General features: G+C 42.5%; 2 protein-coding genes across 2 annotated transcripts; one reads left to right on the forward strand and one right to left on the reverse strand.

The window, feature by feature from the left end:
* Nucleotides 1-641: 641 nt before the first annotated feature.
* LOC122882466 (WAP four-disulfide core domain protein 18-like) lies at nucleotides 642-2,051 on the forward strand. The gene is made up of 3 exons (XM_044209861.1): nucleotides 642-800; nucleotides 1,323-1,460; nucleotides 1,598-2,051. Exons 1-3 carry the CDS (start codon nucleotides 698-700, stop codon nucleotides 1,729-1,731), a joined length of 375 nt encoding a protein of 124 aa, XP_044065796.1. The 5' UTR covers nucleotides 642-697; the 3' UTR covers nucleotides 1,732-2,051.
* Nucleotides 2,052-2,779: 728 nt separating this feature from the next.
* On the reverse strand, nucleotides 2,780-10,869 carry LOC122882467 (GPI transamidase component PIG-T-like). Its single transcript, XM_044209862.1, has 6 exons — nucleotides 10,624-10,869; nucleotides 10,328-10,484; nucleotides 9,494-9,653; nucleotides 8,347-8,511; nucleotides 8,084-8,170; nucleotides 2,780-4,324 (listed from the first exon to the last, which is right to left on the reverse strand). Exons 1-6 carry the CDS (start codon nucleotides 10,696-10,698, stop codon nucleotides 4,081-4,083), a joined length of 888 nt encoding a protein of 295 aa, XP_044065797.1. The 5' UTR covers nucleotides 10,699-10,869; the 3' UTR covers nucleotides 2,780-4,080.
* Nucleotides 10,870-19,438: the final 8,569 nt, after the last annotated feature.

Genomic DNA, 19,438 nt, shown 5'->3' on the forward strand with positions numbered 1-19,438 from the left:
GAAAGGGCTGTGTTGTCTTGGTAAGAACATAGCTAATAAACTGACAGCGTTTTTTTGTATCAGTGAGAATACGACTAAACCACCTTCCATTTAACAGCTTACATGTAACTCCTGATTATGCCAATAGATGGCAATACAGGGTCAGACTGAGAACCCTCCATGCTGTGGAGGATTGAAAAGAAGAAAAATATTTTTTAAAATAGAATGAATCTCCTTTGTAAATACATAACGCTCTTAGGGAACAAACTTTGATTGTTACATACTTTATACTAAATGCCTCTAATCAAGGTTTGAGTTCAAGTGATATTTTGCAGAAAAAACAACTAAAAACAACTAAAGCCACAGTACAAGAAAATAAAGGCAACATAGACATTAACAACATTATAAATAGCACAAAGTTATAATCTTAAAAGAAAATGAATAGCAGCACTAAGGTCAAATGCAGAAACATGATCAATAACAGATACAACTGATTTATCCATCACATTATCATCATCATCTACCACACATTGGGAAAAGTGTGTCTGCTGTCACACCCCATCATCCCATCAAAAAGCTCGAGACCTCTGAAGTGAGTTGGAATGTAACTCTACAGGCACAAGGACCCAGCATTCTCTGACTGGGCTGCTCAACCTGCAGGTTGTGTACTGATATATTTACCCAAACTGGAGTACATTCTTGTGTGCAAGAAGTGAACATGGAGAAACACTGGTCGGTGGTTTGTGCGCTGATTTTAACACTCTGTGCATTTGTGCACTTTAACATGGTTTTTGCTGCAGATGCGGATGACCATTTAACAGGTAGGGCATATGTTTGTTTTGACTCTGATGGTAATATGTGTTTAATGTATGTATAATCTGCCAATTTACTGTTTACTTCTGAAAAAAGTGCATGTTTTTTCTGTTTCATTCCACAACCAAGTTGTTTGGCAACCAGACACCTTTGTTAATGTTATCCCAGGTACTACAGCTGAACTTTCTCCTTTTCTGCTTCACTACCTTTATCTCAGTGATTTTTCCAAAACCAGGCCACTGCCCACGTCTCCTTAACGTTGTCCCATCAAAAAAGGCGTGTGTGTGTGTGATGAAGACTGTCCTGCAGATCACAAATGCTGTGTCTTTGACTGTGGAGCTGTCTGTGTCCCTCCTGCTTTCAGTATGAGCCACAATGTTTAACTTTTTCTCTAATGGGCAGCTGTTAAATCATCTCAGTGATTGAAATGGAAGTGGAAATCAAGCACTCACAGAAAGCCCCTTCCAATCAAAGGCCGTGTTTTCCAAACATAAATTTCCATTGAATATGAATTTCTCTTTTCCCTTCAGCCAAGCCAGGACTGTGTCCTCGCAGGCACTGGGGTGCAGGGCTGTGTGCTGAATTTTGCTCTAATGACAGTGACTGCCCCGATCATGAGAAGTGCTGCTACAATGGATGTGGACATGAGTGCATGGCACCATACACAGGTCAGATATAACCAAAGTGGTAAAATCCCACAAATACTCCTCCAGTTGTGTTTGTGTGATCACATTAATGTGTTGACATTTTCTCTGTAATCTTGAGTATTTTGTAACTGAGTATGTTTTTGTCTTTGGTGCTTCAGTGAAGCCGGGCCGCTGTGCTCTGCCCACGGGAAGCGTCACGTGTGCTGAGTACTGTTATCATGATGGTCAGTGTCCAGGAGAGCAGAAGTGCTGCAAGACATCCTGCGGCCACGCCTGCAGTAAGCCCTGCTGATTGGACAGCCAGCGGCTCTGCTACACATGTGCACTCACAGAAAATGTCATTCGCAATGAGACATTTAATCATGAGCACATTTTCTACCTTTTCAACTCCATAGTAGCACACTGTAGTACAACATTTGAGTCCTGGTTTGCACAAAGTTTGATTCTTTCAGGGTGAGAGTAAATTGCTCTCCTTAATGTAGTGAAGAAGCCATGTTATATGCCTATACTTTAAGTACATGCAAAAATCTGCAATTTTTTGTAAATGCATGTAGGTATGGAGCAATTTGTGTTTCTTTGTATTTCAACCAATAAACGTGTTTCCAGAACCTAGAAACGTGTTATGTTGCTTGTTGTCCTTGCTGGTTGTAGGTCTGGAGTTTCACAGGACTCTTTTATGCACTTTTTAGGTGAGAGCTTGGCTGAAAAAACAAATGATGAAATATGCCAAGAATGGAAGGTGCTTTCTGGCAGAAAACAAGACTATTTAAAAGGGGTGGCCAAGAATGTCTGCTGCCTGAAGGTTTCATACTGTTGCACCACAACCTCACATATCCTAAATTGCAGCTCAAATAGCTTTTCATACAACCAACCAAATTTCATTTTGTGTGACTTAAAAGATGTACTTGTAATCTAATCACAAACATATGTGTTGAATAAAGTAAAGGCCATGTCATTGAGTTATAACAAGCCACTTATCAATGAAGATATGCATCCTTGAAAAACAGACTCTGCAGGTAGGGCCAGCAGAGCTATTTTCTCTGGCTGCGTACGTCTACTTGCTTGGTGAGATTTGAACATCACTTATGTGGAATGCTGCTTTTTCCTTTGTTTTTGTTCCATGCTGTTCCCAAACGTGCAGGGGTGAGAATCACTGACTGGTCAAATACAGAGACGTCTGTGTTTGTTCTCTCGGAGTCTGCCAGAAGTGGGGCCAAGTTTGTTTACGCAAAAATGTGGGCACTCCGTGAGAAGTAATACAGCTCCAGCTCCGGTGCCATTCAGAACGGTGAACCTTCTTTCACACACTAATAATAGTAATTTGAATGTATTGACAGAAATATATTTGTTATTTTATTGAAAAAGCAAAAAGGTTTTCACACACACAGTACTGCTTCAAAAAGTCACATTCTGCGCACTTTTTCACAGTAAGTGAAACAGAATGGGCTTCTAGGCAGACAAGCCTAGCAGAGGATACTGTTGTTCTTGGTAAAAGTTTATAAAACAAATGTATGGTAGTATTTCATGATAGGGTAAGGTCATTTCCATAATTCTAGTCGCTATAGACACATTGAAACTGCACTGAACTGATGAGAGAATGAGTTAACAACCAGACATACTAAAGGCAATAAATTATGAAGAGACGTGCAGACAATCACATTTAACATTCGAGCATGCATCAAACAACCAACGAGTGCAAAATATATGTTTGGTAAGAGGGCTGTTCCTTTGTTGCAGAACAAGTAATTCCAGTTCCAGACAAGTAATGTTATTGCTCATGCTTATGTCCAACCTACAAACCTGCCAATTTCAAAATTATGGTTTTGGTAACTTTTCAGTATTTTTGTGAGCATTTGTTCTTTTTTTCATATATTAAAACTATTACAAAACATGTGAGACAGTACAAATGGAACTATTAAATAAAGAGGATATACTTATGGAACTATGTTCCATAGTTACACTCTGATGCCGTGTTAATTTATGGTTGGACATGGGAAACTCAGTACTTTAGAGTTATTTGATATCCTAACTGAGGTTTGAGGAAATGTGACATTTTGACAGACTAACTCTGACTTAAAGGTCATTATATTTTATCTTTTCTAGCAGGGAGATAGCAATGAACAGGTCAGGAACGCGCAACGGTTATCGTCCTTTTTCTATCTGAGCTCGGATGCTTTATAATGCTGTGTAAGGCCACCAGTCTCATATTTGTAAAAACATTTTTTTACCACTGTTTCCTGACAGTAATAAAATGCTTCAGAGACACTGTGGCTATACTATGATGTAGTGGAGTTACTACTTAAAACATCCACACAAAAAAACAAAAAAACAACCCCAAAACAACCGAAAACAAAACACGATGCAGTTACCACTGCAGCATACTACACAGCTTTGGTTCCTTCTACTTGTTAAACAACAACAAAACTCATAATTTCCATCCAAGTGGACAAATTGTTTACATTTCCTTTTCTTTAGCCAGCAGGAAATTATCCTGACTGGCTCAAAAAAATTATTTGTCTTCTTCCATTTGAAAACAAAACCTTCAAGTTGACTGTTTTAAAAACATTCATACCAATGCTTGAATCAGTTCAAGGAAAACCTTCTTTCTAAAAGTAGAGCCAGTTGGCATTTGTGTCCAGCCTCAGAGTGGCTGCACGCCCCTCATTTTGCGGATGATGTTGGCTATCCGCTTGGCCAATCCCGGGCTGGGCTCTTCAATCTGGAAACTCAGTAGGTTGTAGAGGGAGCCGTAGCCCATGGCCACAACAGTGCAGGTCAGGCAGATGACATTATAAGGCATGCTGAAGTCTGGAGTTGGCAGGTTGACCAGCAGAGGCTCCGTATAGACGCGCACAAAGTAGCTGGACTCCTCTTTACAGGGAAAACTGCAGGGAGATGGGAAATGTGCTCATTCGACTTTCCAGACAAACGTGTTTCTCTACAGGAACTCAAACGACACATGAATGACTCCAACCTTCAGGTCCCTGAAGGTTGGAGTCCCGTGAGTTTTTTCACAAAGTACCAGAAATTAGGGTTAGAGTGAGTGAGACACATTAATGACTTATCTGGGGATTTGTGTGTATAATAATATTGAGTGCATGTGTCATTAAAAGGCGAATGAATGTGAAACAACTGGGTTAAAACTTAAAAGGTGCACGAAAAATAATTAAAGTATGTTTTTGGGATAAAGCGAACAATTACTATTGGGAATGAAGTGGTATCACTATAAAAGCAAATAAAACTAAACAGAATAGTAATAATAAGACAAAATAATACATTTTGAAATTTAAATTGACTTTATGGTGAAATTGTGTGAATCTTAATAGAAAATATAGTTGCGTGTGTTGAAAATTGCTGTGTGTTTTTAAAAGCAATGTTGAGAATCGCAATGTTGGTGGATTTGTGAAATTGCGCAGTGTAATGTTTGGTTGTTCTCATGGACATGAGTGACTGGGGAGATGTGCCACGCCTCTTATGTAGATTGCCAACTGTGTCTTACGAAGATATTGTGCGTTATCATTAAGTGACGAGCCCGTCGCATCTCGGCCTCCTCCTGTTGTTTTGACATTAGAGGAACGTGTAGTTGTGTGTGAAAAGACACTAACAGGGTTAGGGAAAGAAAAATAGGTTGTGGATTGTGTAGTTTATGGTCTTAAAGTTGTGGATTGTGTGGTTTATGGTTTTAATCTTAAAATACATTGGTTTGGGTTGTATGATCTATTTGAAAATATTAAAAGGACACCTGCAGGTGTATGTGTACAAACATAATGGGAGATCAGCCTATGAGTTTGGGCCAGTTAAAGGCACATGTGATACAAAAGCTAAAGGTAAAAGTAGGTAAAAAAGACAAGGGACAGACAAAGAAAGCAGTGGAAAAGTTGTGGGAGAAATGGGAGAGACAAGGTCTCCTCACCAGCAACCGGGAAGCTGAGCTGCCCACCCTTCAAGTGATCATCATGTGCACCATGTGCATGGTGACTGCTGCAGCTGCAAATCATAGAGAAGCCCTTTGTGATTGGGAGATGGCATGAAGCCATAAATGGGGATTGGCATACAGGAGGCTGGAAAAAGCTAGAGACAGAGATGTGACCACCACAGTCATTTGTGCAATAATGACAGCAGCAGGCAAGAACCAGGGGAAGGCGAAAAAAAAAAAAAAAAAAAAGGTGGATCAGCATCAGCCTTAGCAACAGCAACTGTGCTGCCAGTTTCCCCATCAGCACCTCCAGAGAAAGGGGATCCGCCCAGCCAACTATACCCCCCCTACCGGAAATGGACCCTCCCCCATACCATACACCTCTAAGAGGCTATTACACCGCCAAGTGGCAGATAAAGAGGATGAGGTTAACAGGAACAAAAGTAAAGCCAAGCAGATGGTGGCCACCCCTATTGGCAACAGGAAGTGACCAAGGCCGTAACTGAGGCCATTAAAGCTCAGTTGCCGTCTGCCGGACCAGCGCCCCCTGCAGATCAACCTCAGTACTACCCCAGTCTTCCATATCCCCAACCAGGATATCCCCAGCCAGGCCCACAGTGGGGGGGCCCCAGGGGAAGAGGGAGAGGACACATGGGAGGATCCCGCCCCTGCTACCTATGCGGACAACTCGGACATTGGGCCAGAGACTGCCCTAGAGGAGGAGGGGGTTCCCAAGCTCTGCAACAACAATAAGGCCAAAGAAAGAAGAGTACTAATGTACCACAGCTCCAAACTGGATAAAATGGAAACAGGGCAAGCAGGATGTACAAGGTACTTGGCAGCATTGGCAAAAGCAATCACAAAAACAAGACACATAGTAATGTGCCACGAATTGAAAGTGAACACTGATCATGGAGTAGTGGCATTTTTAGGATCAAGTGCATTCACCTTCTCCACAGCAAGAAAAAGAAATATTTCAGACATTCTGCTACAACCATATGTCACATACCACACTGAAGGTGTGAACATGGCAAGTGGACTGACCACCGACAATAGCCAAGTGCATAACTGTGCGGAAAGAGCTGAGAAAGATGTAAGACTCAGAGCGGATCTGGAAACAGAACCTCTACAAAATCCAGAGGCGGTCCTGTTCACAGATGGATGCTGCTACAGAAGAGACAGTGGAAATGTGGTCTCCTATGCTGTTGTAAAACAGGATCCACACACAAAGACGTCTCACAATGGACCAAGGTCTCATACCACAACCAGTCTCAGCACAGCTGACTGAAATAGTGGCCTTAACAAGAGCCCTGGAGTTGTCTGAAGGAAAAAGAGTGAACATCTACACAGACTCAGCCTATGGACATGGAGCTGTACATGTGGATGGACCGCAGTGGGTCAGAAGGAACTTCCTGACTACAGCCAACACTCCAGTAAAGCAACAAGCACAGCTAGAAAAACTGGTAAGAGCAGTACTACTGCCTGCAGCTGTGGCCGTGATGAAATGCAAAGGACACCAGAAACTAGACACCAGCATAGCTGAAGGATATGATGCTGCAGACTTAGCGGCTAAGAAGGCGGGAGGATGCACACCAAGACATATGTCTGTCACCACTGAACAACTACCAGAACTAACAGAGAAAGACATCATTGACATGCAAGAACAAGCAGGAGTATACGAGCAAAGTGACCCTCACGCACATTAGCGGAGGTTAGAACTGAATTGGCTGAACACAAGTAAGGGCTCTAAAAGATAAAACTAAGAACTTGACCCAAAGAGTTGAGAAGCCCTAACTGTCATGGCCAACCCTAGGGGTTGACCGTGGCACCCTTTTCGCCAACCAGGCCTCTGTGGCCTAAGAGGAACAATTGGGACCGACTTCTCTTATGGCTTGGCAGAATAGGATGGCTTTAGATATGCTGTTGGCAGAAAAGGGCGGAGTCTGCAAAATGTTTGAGGACTTCTGCTGTATATTCATTCCCAATAATACTGCCCCTGATGGAAGCATTACCAAGGCTCTAGCTGGCCTTACTTCCCTGTCTGAAGAGTTGGCTGAAAATTCAGGCATCAATGACCCGTTCAGTAATTGGGCAAATCATTATTTTGGTAAATATAAGGCCCTCTTCATGTCACTAATTGTTTCCTTTGCTTGATTCGCAGCCATTTTAATGTGCTGTGGCTGTTGCTGCATCCCCTGCTTATGTGCATTGATCAACCGTCTCATTACCACTGCCCTTACCAAAGAGAAAGGCCCTCCGCCTTACCAAATGCCCCTGTTAGGTGAAGCTTTGGAGTCAGATGAGGAAGAAGAATTCCAGGGGGTACAGGTAGACAGGGAAGGGGGTTGTAGCATGTAGTTGCTTGTTTTTGATTGAGTTTACACCTTAACAGGTGTAAAAGGAGGGATTTGTGAGAATTAATAATTTAAATGAAGGTTGCTTGCCTATTATATTAATACCATGTTGAAACATTTGTACACATATACACACACACAGGGCATGAGGCTTAACAATTCAAAGTGTTGCCAAATTAAGGAATAGCTTCTCTCCAGACTTTTCTTTTGCAAATAAATGAACGCGCTGACAAATTTGGTGACCCCAATGTGATTTGCTGAGGAAGAAAAGGAGAAAATTTGACACTGTCCACTGCTGAGGTTTTTCCGGTGGGACGCGCTGACAGTAGCAGCAACAGGCTTTTTCCTCAGAAAAGAAGCAATTCTATACTTACAAGCTGCTGAAAAGTGGGCGTTCTGTGGGAGTGCTGTTTGTATCCATGGCGACAATGCTTGGTACAAAAGAGCTGATTACTGAAGACCTAAATGTTGAAGAAACCGATTTTAGTCATTATGAAAGTCAGAAAGAAATGAAAAATCCTAACAATAAATGCAAAAGCCCCTAAAACCTTTCAGAGTTTTTCAAACCATCCGCTCTTACACCCCTCAAAATCATCACACACCACCACCTACAACTTTTGAAGGGACACATACACACACAACATAGAATCCGTGGTTGGGATCAGGGGTGTATTCAGTCCACTTGAGCAGAGCCCTCTCAAACTGCACTGTGACCTCGGTGACGGAGTTGGGGGGAAGCTGGACCAGCATCTCCAGCAGGTGGGGCCTCACACGGTCCTTAGAAGGCTGGCAGAGGAAGAAAAACATATTGGTACACTATTTTAATGTCTATCCATAGCCATTTTGTAGTAAGTGGTATATACATTTGATACAGTGTGACAATACTTCATAAATAATAATCATTATTTCATACAATGTACTGTATATATAATGTTTGAGCAAAAACCAAGCACCAAGATCGGTAGGTAGACCAAAAAAAAAAGCATCTTCCACTACAGCTTTCATGAAAATATGACTCATGTTCTCCTCCTTCTGGTGAAAAGAAGCAACTGCATGGAATTACATGAAACAATGATTCATGTAGGGAAACTGGGGACGTACTGTATGTGTAACTCATGTAGCTAGTACAAACGTTTTTTTTAAGCAAAAAACCCTTACAGCAGTATGGAATTTTATAAAAGATGAAAACAAATTAACCAAAAAGTTAGCAAAATATTAGCTGTTAGTAGAAGTACATTAGTAGTACATTATTATATACAGGGAATCAGCCTCTTTTGTCTTTAAAGCAGCATTTGTCACCTGTTAAAATTATTACACAGATTTAATTATTATGAAACTGTTGACTCTTTAGTTGCAGTTTAAATGTTACAATCTTGGGCAGGAACAGCCATGCTTCTGTTCTCTACGGTCACTGCAATGCAAACTAACTTGGTGTGAGACATTTGAAAAGACATTTCTCCTGATGATAATTTTAACAAGATTTGGGGGGAAGTGAGAGTTCTTTTGTTCATATAATTCTGCTGTGCATGTACAGTACAGGTAGTGTCTGTCTGTAACTTTTTGGTCACATAACCAAGCACTGGTTAACTTAAGTAAAATTACTGACCAGTTATACAATAATTTACACAGACTTTGGCTGATCTGACTTCTATCATCTCAAAAAGCAACCAGTTGTGAGTGGCTTTTATTCATTTATCAATCATAGACAAATTGTTCCAGAATTTGGCACATTTGCAGTTGTTAATTTCAGACCCTGATTGCAATTTTGTGTGCACAGTGACTCACTGGGCTTGTTGTCCTTTCCCTTGCTGGTGACAGCGAGGGTGTGGATGTATAGACGAAGATAGGGGTGGTAGTTGTACATCAGCGTGTGAATCTCTCCTGTCTGCAGCCCGTAACCAGCCACATAACGCTCAGCATGGAGCAGAGGACGCAGCATGTCACCTGCAGGCAGGGAGTATGAGACAAAAGAGGTTTAATGGTCAGCCATGTGGGAAATTTAGCAGCAGAGACAAGAAATATGTAGCAGTGGAGTTGGAGAATATGATGTATGACTGTACTTCATTTGCAAATCAGGACTGCAGTCTGTTTCTCTTCTTGACTTTGTTAAAAACATCTGTCATTTAACGTTTAAAGTTTCACCCTAATGTTCGACATATTAACAGAGGATTATGTAATCTATGTCGTTAATTGATGTTAAGGAATAAATAGGAAAAGTGTCGCTTTGGTACAAAACACAAAGATCTCGGACACAAATAGTGTTTTCTTATTTGCTTTTTTTGGCTTGTGTCATGAAAACAGTGTAACATGTGTGATGTTGCAATCTGAAGGTGATGTCAGATGCTGCATGAGAGAGCAGTTTGCAAAGGAACAGACTTCAGATGAATTGGCCAAAAACCTGAAAGATTATTGAATAATGTCAAGGGGCATTAAAAACTAAGATTACAAGGCAAACGCTGAGAATAGAAGAACAGTTGTTACAAGATGTATCCAAGAGAGACATGGCGCATTTTTGTTATTTCCTTTATGGTCTTTCTTGTTGCATTGAATAATTAAGACTACTGTATGTTGAGCCTCTTACACAAAGCTGTGTGTCTTGCTCTGCTGTTCTCACTCACCCTCACTGGATTTCCAGCGGATCAGCAGGTTAAGGGAGCGGACAGGGCCAAAGGTGATTTGTTGGGTCAGATCGTAGACAGAGAAGGTTCGTCTGTCCCCACGCACCACTGCCTGGCTCAGCAGGGGAGTGACCGGGCTCACCTCAAACTGCTCCCCCTGCAAAGTGACATCACATTTCTCTTAGCCAAAACTATTGCACATCTCCATACATACCGTTAAAAGATTATACCTTATAGAAAACATTTCAATTGTAATCTGCAGTATCTGTTTTAAATAATCTTAAAAGGTTACTCACCAAAACACATGTGACATGAGACATGTGTATATCCTCGAGGTCTAACAAATGTTTTACGTATTTTAAATCCTGCATTGCTTACATCCATGTTTACTTGCTAGCACTCTTCTTCTTCACTGCCGTTGTTGGCACATTGCAGCATACTAAATCCAACACCCTGAGACTGTACGCTAGCCGTAAGGAAGGCGGCCGTGGACTGGTGAGTGTGAGAGCCACTATCCAGGATGAAACATCCAAGATCCACAAGTAAAGCAAAGATAAGGCCCCAACAGATGACGTGCTCAGTGAATGTCTCAGGCAATGGGGAACAGAGGAAGACGTGCTGGAGGAGGGACCATCATGGGAGGACAAACCCCTACATGGGATGTACCACCGGAACATAACTGAAGGTGGCTGATATCAAGAAATCCTACCAATGGCTAGAGCGGGCCGGACTGAATGACAGCACAGAGGCACTCATCATGGCTGCACAGGAGCAGGCCCTGAGCACCAGAGCAATAGAGGCCCAGATCTACCACACCAGACAAGACCCAAGGTGTAGGCTGTGCAAAGAGGCCCCTGAGACAATCCAGCACATAACTGCAGGGTGTAAGATGCTGGCAGGGAAAGCATACATGGAGCGCCATAACCAAGTAGCTGGCATAGTGTACAGGAACATCTGCACGGAGTATGGACTAGAAACCCTGAGGTCAAAGTGGGAAACACCTCCAAAGATGGTAGAGAACGACCGAGCCAAGATCCTGTGGGACTTCCAGATTCAGACTGGTAATGGCGAACCAACCAGACATTGTGGTGGTGGACAAACGGCAGAGGAAAGCCGTTGTGGTTGACGTGGCAATACGAAGTGATGACAACATCAGGAAAAAGGAACATGAGAAACTAGAGAAATACCAAGGGCTCAGAGAAGAGCCAGAGAAGGCTTGGAAGGTGAAGGCGACAGTGGTGCCCGTGGTCATCGGAGCACTCGGGGCAGTGACCCCCAAACTGGAGGAGTGGCTACAGCAGATCCCTGGAAGAACACCAGACATCTCGGTCCAGAAAAGTGCAGTACTATGAACAGCAAAGATACTGCGCAGAACCCTCAAGCTCCCAGGCCTCTGGTAGAGGACCCGAGCTCGAAGGATGAGACCACCCGCAGGGGAGGGGAAGGACAAAGTTTGTATACAGTATATATATATATATATATATATATATATATATATATATACAGTGGGGCAAAAAGTATTTAGTCAGCCACCAATTGTGCAAGTTCTCCCACTTAAAAAGATGAGAGAGGCCTGTAATTTTCATCATAGGTACACTTCAACTATGAGAGTCAGAATGGGGGGGAAAGAATCCAGGAAATCACATTATAGGATTTTTAATGAATTAATTGGTAAATTCCTCGCTAAAATAAGTATTTGGTCACCTACAAACAAGCAAGATTTCTGGCTCTCATAGACCTGTAACTTCTTCTTTAAGAGGCTCCTCTGTCCTCCACTTGTTACCTGTATTAATGGCACCTGTTTGAACTCGTTATCAGTATAAAAGACACCTGTCCACAACTGTCACACTCCAGTATGGCCAAGACCAAAGAGCTGTCAAAGGACACCAGAAACAAAATGGTAGACCTGCACCAGGCTGGGAAGTATGAATCTGCAATAGGTAAGCAGCTTGGTGTGAAGAAATCAACTGTGGGAGCAAGTATTAGAAAATGGAAGACATACAAGACCACTGATAATCTCCCTCGATCTGGGGCTCCACGCAAGATCTCACCCTGTGGGGTCAAAATGATCACAAGAACGGTGAGCAAAAATCCTAGAACCACACGGGGGACCTAGTGAATGACTTGCAGAGAGCTGGGACCAAAGTAACAAAGGCTACCATCAGTAACACACTATGCCGCCAGGGACTCAAATCCTGCAGTGCCAGACGTGTCCCCCTGCTTAAGCCAGTACATGTCCAGGCCCATCTGAAGTTTGCTAGAGAGCATTTGGATGATCCAGAAGAGGATTGGGAGAATGTCATATGGTCAGATGAAACCAAAATAAAACTTTTTGGTTAGAAACTCAACTTGTCGTGTTTGGAGAAGAAAGCATGCTGAGTTTCATCCAAAGAACACCATACCGACTGTGAAGCATGGGGGTGGAAACATCATGCTTTGGGGCTGTTTTTCTGAAAAGGGACCAGGGCGACTGATCTGTGTAAAGGAAAAAATGAATGGGGCCATGTATCGTGAGATTTTGAATGGAAACCTCCTTCCATCAGCAAGGCCATTGAAGATGAAATGTGGCTGGGTCTTTCAGCATGACAATGATCCCAAACACACCGCCCGGGCAACGAAGGAGTGGCTTCGTAAGAAGCATTTCAAGGTCCTGGAGTGGCCTAGCCCGTCTCCAGATCTCAACCCCACAGAAAATCTTTGGAGGGAGTTGAAAGTCTGTGTTGCCCAGCGACAGCCCCAAAACATTACTGCTCTAGAGGAGATCTGCATGGAGGAATGGGCCAAAATACCAGAAACAGTGTGAAAACCTTGTGAAGACTTACAGAAAACGTTTGAGCTCTGTCATTGCCAACACAGGGTATATAACAAAGTATTGAGATTTGACAATGACTTCCATACCGGATCAGTCGGGGCCCGGGTTAACAACCACCACCACTGGTGCTGTTGACCTACAGGGTACCGGGGGAAATTGGACTACTGTTGGTCGAAGACGAAGGAGAGGAGGAAGGTGTGTTCGTAGGCAGAGAGAGAAGAGGAAAGCTAAGAATGTAGGACTGACAGTAGGGACTTTGAATGTTGGGACTATGACAGGGAAGGCTAGAGAGTTGATTGACATGATGCAGAGAAGGAAGGTGGACATACTGTGTGTCCAGGAGACCAGGTGGAAAGGTAGCAAGGCTAGAAGCTTAGGAGCAGGGTTCAAGTTGTTCTACCATGGGTCAGATAGGAAGAGAAACGGAGTAGGAGTTATCCTGAAAGAGGAATTTGTGAGGAATGTTCTAGAGGTGAAAAGAGTATCAGACAGGTTGATGAGTCTGAAGCTGGAAATTGAAGGGGTGATGGTCAATGTTGTGAGTGGTTATGCCCCACAGGTAGGATGTGAGTTAGAAGAGAAGGAGAAATTCTGGAGTGAGTTAGATGAAGTGATGCAGAGCGTCCCCAGAGGTGAGAGAGTGATGACTGGTGCAGATTTCAATGGGCATGTAGGTGAAGGGAACAGAGGTGATGAGAATGTGATGGGCAGGTTTGGTCTTCAGGACAGGAACGCAGAAGGACAGATGGTGGTAGACTTTGCAAAGAGGATGGAAATGGCTGTAGTGAACAGTGTAGTGTAGTGAGTGTATACAGAGAAAGAGGTTAGTTAAGAAGAAGTGGGACACTGAGAGGACTGAAGAGAGTAGACAGGAGTACAGGGAGATGCAGCGTAAGGTGAAGGTAGAGGTGGCAAAAGCCAAACAAAGAGCATATGAGGACTTGTATGCTAGGTTGGACACTAAAGAGGGAGAGGTGGATTTGTCCAGGTTGGCCAGACAAAGAGATAGCGATGGGAAGGATGTGCAGCAGGTTAGGGTGATTAAAGATAAGGATGGAAATGTATTGACAGGTGCCAGGAGTGTGATGGGAAGATGGAAGGAGTACTTTGAAGAGTTGATGAATGAGGAAAATGAAAGGGAACGAAGAGTAGAAGAAGTGACTGGTGTGGAGCAGGAAGTAGCAAAGATTAGCAAGAGTGAAGTGAGGAGGATGTTGAAGAGGATGAAGAGTGGAAAGGCAGTTGGTCCTGATGACATACCTGTGGAGGTATGGAAGTGTCTAGGAAAGGTGGCAGTAGAGTTTCTGACTAGTTTGTTTAACAAGATCTTGGAGAGTGAGAGGATGCCCGAGGAATGGAGGAGAAGTGTACTGGTGCCAATTTTTAAGAACAAGGGAGATGTGCAGAGCTGTGGCAACTACAGAGGAATAAAGCTGATGAGCCATACAATGAAGTTGTGGGAAAGAGTAGTGGAAGCTAGGCTAAGGGCAGAGGTGAGCATTTGTGAACAGCAATATGGTTTCATGCCTAGAAAAAGTACAACAGATGCAGTATTTGCTTTAAGGATGCTGATGGAGAAGTACAGAGAAGGTCATAGGGAGTTGCATTGTGTCTTAGTAGATTTAGAGAAAGCATATGACAGGGTGCCGAGTGAGGAGCTGTGGTATTGTATGAGGAAGTCTGGAGTGGCAGAGAAGTATGTTAGAGTGGTGCAGGACAAGTATGAGAGCTGTAAGACCGTGGTGAGGTGTGCTGTAGGTGTGACAGAGGAGTTCAAGGTGGAGGTGGGTCTGCATCAAGGATCGGCTCTGAGCCCCTTCTTGTTTGCTCTGGTGATGGACAGGCTGACAGATGAGGTTACACAGGAATCTCCATGGACTATGATGTTTGCGGATGACATTGTGATTTGTAGTGAGAGCAGGGAGCAGGTGGAGGAAAATCTAGAGAGATGGAGGTCTGCTCTGGAAAACAGAGGAATGAAGCTTAGCCGCAGTAAGACAGAATACATGTGTGTCAATGAGAGGGACCCAGGTGGAACGGTGAGGTTACAGGGAGCAGAGGTGAAGAAGGTGCAGGACTTTAAGTACTTAGGGTCAACAGTTCAGAGCAATGGAGACTGTGGAAAAGAGGTGAAGAGGTGAGTGCAAGCTTGGCAAGGTTGGAACGGGTGGAGAAAAGTGTCAGGTGTGTTGTGTGATAAAAGTAAGTATGAAAGGAAAGGTGTTCAAGACGGTGGTCAGACCAGCGATGTTGTACACCTTAGAGACAGTGGCACTGAAGAAAAGACAAGAGGCAAAGCTGGAGGTAGCAGAGCTTAAGATGTTGAGGTTCTCTTTGGGAGTGACGAGGATGGACAGGATCGGGAATGAGTACATCAGAGGGACAGCTCGTGTTAGATGTTTCGGAGATAAAGTCAGAGAGGCCAGATTGAGGTGGTTTGGACATGTTCAGAGGAGAGACTGTGAATATATTGGTAGAAGGATGCTGAGGTTGGAGCTGCCAGGCAGGAGGTCTAGAGGAAGACCAAAGAGGAGATTTATGGATGTAGTGAGAGAGGACATGAAGTTAATTGGTGTGAGTGAAGAGGATGCAGAGGACCGGGTTAGATGGAGGCACATGTTTCGCTGTGGCGACCCCTGAAAGGGAACAGCCGAAAGGAAAAGAAGATTGGGATGAACTTTTGTTATTGACCAAATAGTTATTTTCCACCATGATTTGCAAATAAATTCTTTAAAAATCAGACAATGCGATTTTCTGGATTCTTTCCCCCCATTCTGACTCTCATAGTTGAAGTGTACCTATGATGAGAATTACAGGCCTTTCTCATCTTTTTATGTGGGAGAACTTGCACAATTGGTGGCTGACTAAATACTTTTTTTGCCCCACTGTATATAGATATAGGAGTTTTTCCATTCTGGAATGTCATAATTTGTGTATGTCTATTATGTGTTAAATTTATACTGAAAATAGAAAGCTTTGAAATTAAAACAGAGGTTCTTGAATGTTTTCAAATACCCAATTGTCACCTTCAAAATACTGTAAATTTTATCTCAGCTTTGTTCCTGTTAAATATTAATTAGAAATATAAACCTTCATCTTCACTACATGCTTTGGGTTACTGCAGTTTATGTTTAGAATGCTAATTTGCTATATATGATATATTTAACATCTTTTCCTCCATTCCAATAACTGATGAAAAACACTTCATGCAAACAGTAAACTAGCATGGGAAGCATGGAAATGAATGTTTTTTAAAAAGAGCTAGATGAACTAGTTCATGAACACTGCAACATGTCTATTATTGAAGCCAAGTCCCTTACTTCAAAAACCATGTTTGTTTGTTTTTTGGCTCCCTTGACAAAACCCTGATGTTCACCACTGATACCAGTTACAGAAAGTTAAAACTTTCTGCTATCAATCTGGCATAACTGAGTGAAAATAGGGCTTGTCTTAAAATGAATGTTTTTCTTATAAATCCCAAAATACAGAACATTTACTTCACCTCTGATGCTCTGCAGCCACCAGAGGGCTGTACTCACTCTGTCACAGAGTCCTGGAACCAGACCCAGAGTTCAGCCCCAGGAGGGGACGGCAGGAAGGGCTGCCCCACTGCATGGTCCTCCAGTAGCCCTGCGTGAAGGAGATGTGCAGCTCTCGCACTGAGAACTTGGAGATGACCTGGCCCAAAGACTTGGGAAATAGCCGGTAGTGGGACACTGAGAAACATGATATAACGTTACACAGTTTAGGGTTAGGGTAAGCCAAATAATTATAATTCATTGTTAGACAATAGAAAAACTAGGTATTTATGGAATTTATGGGATGTGTATCAAGCCTGTTTAATATTCTTTCACAGTTTACTGGTGCAAGACTAGTGTGAGGCTACAGATGTGGTAAAACAAAAAGCCTGAATGAATGAACAGTACTTCTGTCTCGTCACTGTTACTTTTGTTAAACGTATAATATTAATTTAATACAATCATCAAAAACTGTGGGACTAATTTATACAGGAACAGATACTCCCTGTTGTAAAGAAGATTGTAAGACCGTCAGTAAGAAGAGACAATAAAGCCAAATGCATTACTGAAAAAAGAAAATAAAAGAAAAAAACTTGCTGCATCTTCTCATCAGATGCATCAAGAAGCCACTGAGAAACCTGGATATTGAACGTAAAACACTTCAATTCTACGCATTGACGACCATAAATGTGGATAAATTTAGACATTTTATGACTTTTTCACAACTTCCATACGCACTGACATAATCGCCATCAATTAAATGGATGGTATGACTTTCCAGATGCATTCTATCACCATACGAAAAATGAACACGTCTTCGATATTTCTGAGTTAAAAATAATGGCATGTTTAATCACTGCTAACAGTTATTACCTTTGTTTCCTCTCATGAAATCAGTTTCCCACAGGGTGCGGAACTGGAAGCTGGCATAAATATCTCCTGAGTGCAGCGGTCTGATGACCAATTGCTCCTAAAAATCGTCTTTAGGCTGTGGTGCTGATGAGGGGACCACGGTTTCAGGGGCAGAAGTGTCCTGTTTGTCGGTTGCAACATCAGCCGGAGTCGCCTCTTCAACCACAGTTGATTCCCAGCGCCGTTTGTTCCACTGTTTCGGGGGCTGTTTGTGGATTGTCGATCGCAGTGGCATGGTGATCACCAGTTAGTGTCGTTTCTTGACTGTCTGCGACAATAAACACGGACAGACTACAAAGAATAAGCAGCACAGTCGAGTAGCTACACCTGTGAGCTGTCCCACGGGGCCAGCTCCTCCGCCACGGGAGACAATGGGATGAATGATGATTTCTAATGGAGAAATAACAATAATGACTCTGTCTTACACCCCAACCTGAAACTCTCCTTTCCAGCAGCGGGAAAAAAAGTCCTCTGCCCTCATTACTGATGCAGCTACTACCCTCCACTTCCCCACACACACGTCCTTCCATAGTGCCTAGCAGTCATTTAAGACATTTTTTATGACTGAGGGTAAAGTAGGACACAAAAACTGATTCAGTCCTATGAAGATAACTAAGAGTAGAACATTACGGTGGAGATAATATGGCAATTGGGTTTAGCCTACAGAAGTCAATGGCAGGTTAATGCACAATGTAATACATGAATGACTATGGGAGCCCAGGGGGGAGGGGCCTTGAGGTCAAGGGGTGGCATTGAGACTTGTTTTGGGTCAGTCTGGAAACAATATGAGCACAAGGTGGGGAATTATGCTCATTTATCATGTTTGTCATGTGACTTTGGCCCGAAAGATTTCTGTTCTAACCGCACAGGAATCCAACACTAACTATAATGGGTTTCCAAAACACTATATCCATTTTTGAAAAAGGAAACTTATGTTTCACATTCATTTAATATCTCTAAAATATCTGTATAGCCATTTTCTCATACCCTCAAAAGAATAATCTGCTTTAATATTTGCTGTTAGATCTTTAAGGTGTCACTCAAGAGGTAGATGTTGAATTTTAGATAGCCAGCCATGCTAAAAAACTGCAGTCAACTATTATTACTTGCTGACACATCTTCATTTTACTCAGCCATATTTTCCCTTTCGTCGGTTCCATTATGCAAACATATCACTATGCTGTTATTCATAGCCTATTGTCTTTGGTGACAATAAAAAAGGCACAAGGAGGCCATAAAAAGATTTATATTTATATTTATTTTTCATTTTAAATATTTTAAACTCTCAACATTTCCCACAACTCCATACCTGCTCTAACTTTCAATTACAGTCATACTGAACCATCGTTTTCCCACCACGTTCAATGTTCACAGCCAGCAGTGAAACTGATAGCATCTACATCATTTCAAGGGCATACAATAACACCCACTAGCCAAGTCTTGTTACATGAATACATAGAGGAAAGATTTCCAGCAACATTATTCCATGATTGAATTCCCAAGGACAAGAGAAAAAATGGGGGAAATGGAAAGGGAGGGGAGGGAGCAGAAACAAGGTGTTTCTAAGGCTTGGTGTGGTGAGAATGACATAAAATATTTAGAACAAAAACACTAACTTATGGAAAATACTATATCCTTGTACATGAGCTTACATTTATACATATATGCAAACACATGGACACCCTTGCAAATTTCAGATATGTCAGATAGTGTGTGAAAGTAAATCAGAATAACAACATATATTAGATCTTAAAAAGCTCACAGCTAAGATCCCATTGGCTACTGATCTTACTATAAGCAATGCGGTTGGACATGTAAATTGCATGGCCTTTCCACTCCTGGGGGTAAAATTACTCCTCACTGCTCACT

The sequence above is a fragment of the Siniperca chuatsi genome, linkage group LG10 (assembly GCF_020085105.1).
Source record: "Siniperca chuatsi isolate FFG_IHB_CAS linkage group LG10, ASM2008510v1, whole genome shotgun sequence".
NCBI classification, from domain to species: Eukaryota; Metazoa; Chordata; class Actinopteri; order Centrarchiformes; family Sinipercidae; genus Siniperca; species Siniperca chuatsi.